Source organism: Acomys russatus, chromosome 29 (genome assembly GCF_903995435.1).
Source record: "Acomys russatus chromosome 29, mAcoRus1.1, whole genome shotgun sequence".
Classification (NCBI taxonomy): Eukaryota; Metazoa; Chordata; class Mammalia; order Rodentia; family Muridae; genus Acomys; species Acomys russatus.
Window position 1 is genome coordinate 46,312,363 of NC_067165.1, and position 4,923 is coordinate 46,317,285.

Sequence of the window (4,923 nt, forward strand, 5' to 3'; positions counted from 1 at the left end):
CAAAGAAGACTTTGCATTGCTCATGTAGGCGGCAGGCGGGTGGTCAAGTGGAAGGGTTGGGTAACCCGTGTCCAGTGGCAGAATGGGCTCAAGCCCAGCCTCCCCGAATCCTGGTGCTAGGAATGCTGAAGAGACCAGGATGTCCCTAGAGGCAACCCTTCAGTGGGCTCGGCTTCCAGGCCTGGGCCTGATCTATGTCCTGGTGACTCGAGTCAGTACCTGGCAGAGGGACCTGGAGAGGTGGGGATCAAAGGTGGAATATGGAAGCCAGAGATGGTCTAGATTGCAAAGGGGGCCACGGTCCGCTGTTTGCAGATGGTGACTGGGTACAGGGAGGACATCAAGGTAGACACTGCAGTCACCCTAGCTTGGTCTTGGAAAATGCTAAGCTGGTCCTCAGAGCCTGCCAAAAGGGAGATCCCTTGAAAAGGGGAAGCCCGAAGTGGTAGGGCATCTGGGGTTCTGTTTAAGACCCCGGGGAGACAGACATGCTGGGCCTGACCCAGGCTTCTCCCAGGACAGCACCAACCACTCAGATCGGGAAAGGGTTCCTCGTGTTTTTTTTTTTTTTTTAATTTATTTTTATGTATATGAGTGCTCTATCTACATGTATACCTGCATGCCAGAAGAGGGGATTATAGGGTTAAGATGGTTGTGAGCCACCATGTGGTTGCTGGGAATTGAACTCAGAACCTCCAGAAGAGCAGACAGTGCTCTTAGCCACTGAGCCATCTCTCCAGCCCCGGTTCCTCGTGTTTTATCTGCCATCTCGTCTCTGCTCCCAGTTAGCTTCCAGCCTCCCACCACAGACACAAGCAGACACCTGCCCCCGAGTCCCCACAACTGGGCTCCATGTGGGGGCTGCGGCCAGAGTGCTACCAAACCCTTCTCTCCACATCCGCAGCCTGCCTCCATGTCCTCAAGCAAAGCAGGCTACAGTGTTAGGTCACCTTGGAGGGAAATGACACGGTTGTCCCTGGGGTCCTCCCATAACCAAGGCCTCAAGTCTGTCCTCTAGGAAGACGACACTTTGGACGCCCCTACTACCTGAAAGGACCAACAGTACGGTAGGAACTGCAGAGGGCGCCGAGTGGGAAAACAGTAAAGGCACGCACTGCCCAGGGCCTGCACTTTAATGGCTCATTGCTGTCCAAAGATGAACAGGGCCCAGCGTCCTGGCCCAGGGGATCCACGGTGATTCTTTCTACTCCAAATAAATGCAAGGTTGCAGATGCCTCCGGGTGTCACATGTCACCTCCCACAAACCTCTTCATCGCACTGTGGAGACAACAGGGATCCTGTCAGCCTAATGACATTCCTCAGAGACCAAGAGCAGCGGTGCCCACTACCCAAATAGAAAAGGCATGCTCGGCACAGGAAGCAGCCTGACGCGTGCGTCACTCGCTTTCATTCGGAGAACAGGAGGAGGGACACCAGAACCTGACAGAGGAGACACCTAGGACACAGCCCAGCCATCCTCAACCCACAGTGGGGCCCTGCTTTGCCTGCCCACTGGCCTCATTGCCCGTCCACCTTTTAAACCTATTGCCCTCTAGAAGCAGAGTCAGAGAGATGCAGCTACATCCCAAGGCTGGCAACACAGAATATTATATAAATCCCAGAAGGCTACGGCGCAGCTCCTGGCCATGCCAACCGCTGTCCCAAAGGGAGATAGATATATACACGCTCAGGGGTAGGTACCAAGCAGTGTTTCCCAAGGCCTCTGCTCACCTGGGGTGGCTTGCTGGAGCAAACCTCTGCCGAGATGCCCAAGGCCTGCAAGATGTCCTCTTGGGGAACATAGTCACCTGGGGACTTCTGGATGAAGTGTAGCAGGACTTTGTCACCACCTGTAGCCACACGCAGGGAGTCAAGTTGCCTGTATCTTGCATCCATGTGCCAGGAAGAGAAGTCCACTAGCCAAGCCAAGCAGCCCAATAACACCCTCCAGGCACCCAAAACCAGAGGTGGAGAGCTGTGAGGACATGGACCACTAAGATGGGCAAGACGGGCTGGGCGGTGGTGGCGCACGCCTTTAATCCCAGCACTCAGGAGGCAGAGGCAGGTGGATCGATGTGAGTTCAAGGCCAGCCTGGTCTACAAAGCAAATCCAGGACAGCCAAGGCTACACAGAGAGACCCTGTCTCAAAAAACAACAACAACAACAACAAAAAATGGCCCACCTTTGCTGACCACCAGCAGCCCTCCACTCTGCAGTAGGTCCCCAGACAGGTTTCCCTGGATACCAGCAGCCTTAGCCTGGAAAGGCAAGAGCGGGACCCAGGCCCGTCTCAGAGGGAGGTCCCCAAGGGTTCCCACAACCCTCTCACCTTCTCGCCGTGTTATCATCTTGGCCGCCACAAACCTTGGAGGCTACATCGCGCACAGGTTTTCCCAGGGCAGCTGGCAGAATGCTTAAGCTGTTGTACCTATAAAGGGACAGGACCCCGAGTCCCCGTTCTGACGGAGCAGGGTGCCCATGCCTGCTTCCACTGTCTGGCCCCACACCCACTCATCTTCCCTGGGCTCAGCCAGATCAGCAACCAGCCTAACAAGGAGGCTCTATAGAAGCCCTGTGACGGCCCCCACCACCACCCCACCCCCAGGCCAAATGCAGCTGGCCCGGGGCTCCTGGAGATGTGGTAGAGTGTGGGGACTGAGCTCCAAGCTGGGTGTGCCCAGGGACGGGGCTCAGCAGGCACTGCCCATCGGGACAGGCAGTCCGTGGCAGGAGAGAACTGAAATGGGCTCCAAGGCCGTCCTTGTTAATGAAACTGCAGACTGCTGAGGGTAGGCCTGGCTCGGACCGACACCCATGAGAAGACCCCAAAGAAGAGCTAGCTGAAGCTGCCCATGCCACCAGAGTTGGTGTCCGTGGGACAAGCTGAACCACAGAACAGAGGGTGGCAGCAAGAAGACGTGTAAGAGACCAGCGTCCCTGACTAGACACATGCTCCCACTCACCGCTTGAAGCCCAGCTCCTTATAGAATTGCTTGCTCTCATCAAGATAGAGTTCTAGAAAGGAAAGCCACAGTTATGTGTGCCGGGCTTCCTACATTCCGCCCTCCACGTATTGTGTCCCACTCAACCCACCCAAGCCAGAGAAGCAAAGCAGGATTGAATGTCGCAGCTGCTTAACCGGGAAGCTCAGCACTCACTGGGACTTTGCCACTAGGTCTGGGCGCCAGCCAGTGCACAGGCTGGAGCCTGGGCAGGGAAGAGCTTGAAGGTGCTGACACATGAATGTGTTCCTGTTGGGCCTGGGAAGGGATGGCAAGGGTTGGGCAGAGAGGTCAGCCCAGGCTCGGAGTCTGGGAAGAGTCGAACCTCCTGAGAAGTAACCACCGTCCAGAAACTCCTGCAGACCCAGGGTCTCAGGCCCCACGCCCACTAGGCGCACATCGTGTTGGTCCAGGAAGCCCCGGAGGTTGCTGAGGTCCTGGGCGATCCAACGGCACACCATGCAACCAAAGCGTCGCAGACCGGCCACCACACACGCTTTGTCCTGCCATAGGCTCCGCAGCTCCACGGCCTGCAGAATGGATCGGTCAGGGGGCTTGGACTCACCTCCCCCCCGCCCCCCGCGCGCCCTCCGACCCAATGCCGGGCAGCCTCGTATGTGACTTAAAAACACTTAAAAGCGTGCTGCTTTAAGATTCGTAGCCTGAATGGTCCTCCTGGTGGTGTCTCTGTGGACCATCAGCTGTACCCACGCTCAGCGTGCGCACCCAGGGAGGGGGATGCGGGTAGGGGGTCCTCAGGACCTCCACTCCAGCCCACTTGAATTGCCAGAGCACCGGGCCAGGTGCTAAAGGGCTTTCTCCGCCCTGCGCCTCACCTCCCCGGTCACTGCATGCTTCAAGACACACGCCCCTACGCGACCAAGGTCCAGCGCACTCATGGCCTCCTCGGTCCCAGTCTGCTCGGCGATCCCTACTCGCGGACCCACGGAGGCTCCCTCGGTCAGGAGCAGCCTTCTCGCCCCGCCCATGCCCTGCCCACAATCCCGCCCCAGTCCTGGAGGGCTGCACCGCCTCCTGGGGTCCGGATCTCGGGGCCACGCGCTCGTCCCGCCCCAGACTCCGCCCCGGACATCTCATCGCACACACTCCCTCCACCCCTCGCTGCAGATCCCTCCGCCTTAGCGGAGAAGGAACTGGGTTATTTATTTATTTATTTATTTATTTATTTATTTATTTATTTATTTATTTATTTATTTAGCACAAGCCCTTTGGCCAATGGCATGACAGGTGACGCTTAACGGACTTCCGCAAGCGATGCGCTTGCACGAAATGCGTTTTGCACCGCCTTCCGCTAAGGTCTGGCGTTGCCTACCTGTGCAGCGTGGCGGTGCCTATTGGAGTCAAAAGATGAGGTAGCGAAACGAACTCAGGAGTCGCCAGTGTGCGCAACAGTAGGGCAGCGGCACTTACAGGAGCGAAAGGACCAGCCTTTCCAAGTCTGGGTTCCTGCTTAGAAAATTCCCAGGGTCAAAACCTTCCGACTTCCGTCATAAGTTACCGTTTCCTGCTGTGTTTGTGTCAGCTTTTAAACCAAGGACTCAAAACAACCCAAAGGAACAGAACAGCTCACAGCACTCTCCCGTTGGAAAAGTGCAGAGCTCGGGGGATACACTTATCCTGTCCTTTCCTCACTAAGCCCTGGGATGCTTCCCAGTGCAAGTTCCGGGCCTGTTTGACTGGAGTTGGGTAACACTTGGGCAGTAGGTCTTTTGCCCCTGGAGCTGGCGCTATCCCGAGGCCCACAGACAGATGCAGAGGCTGCGAAAGGAAGAGGGTCACCCCAAGATCCCCCCACCCCGTAAGGCTGACGGTGCAGGGAGGAAGTCAGGGACCATGCCTCTATGTCAAAAGGGGTAGAGGTGAGGGGCTGGAGAGGTGGCTCAGTGGGTGAGAGCGCTA

The 4,923-nt window shown here is 56.9% G+C and overlaps 1 protein-coding gene across 1 annotated transcript; it reads right to left on the minus strand.

Moving 5' to 3' along the window:
* Positions 1 to 1,148: 1,148 nt before the first annotated feature.
* On the minus strand, positions 1,149 to 4,005 carry Prxl2b (peroxiredoxin like 2B). Its single transcript, XM_051171261.1, has 7 exons — positions 3,840 to 4,005; positions 3,329 to 3,533; positions 2,965 to 3,016; positions 2,366 to 2,429; positions 2,184 to 2,259; positions 1,732 to 1,850; positions 1,149 to 1,278 (listed from the first exon to the last, which is right to left on the minus strand). The coding sequence occupies exons 1-7, from the start codon at positions 3,990 to 3,992 to the stop codon at positions 1,252 to 1,254; spliced, it is 696 nt and encodes a 231-aa protein (XP_051027218.1). The 5' UTR covers positions 3,993 to 4,005; the 3' UTR covers positions 1,149 to 1,251.
* Between the last annotated feature and the right edge of the window lie 918 nt (positions 4,006 to 4,923).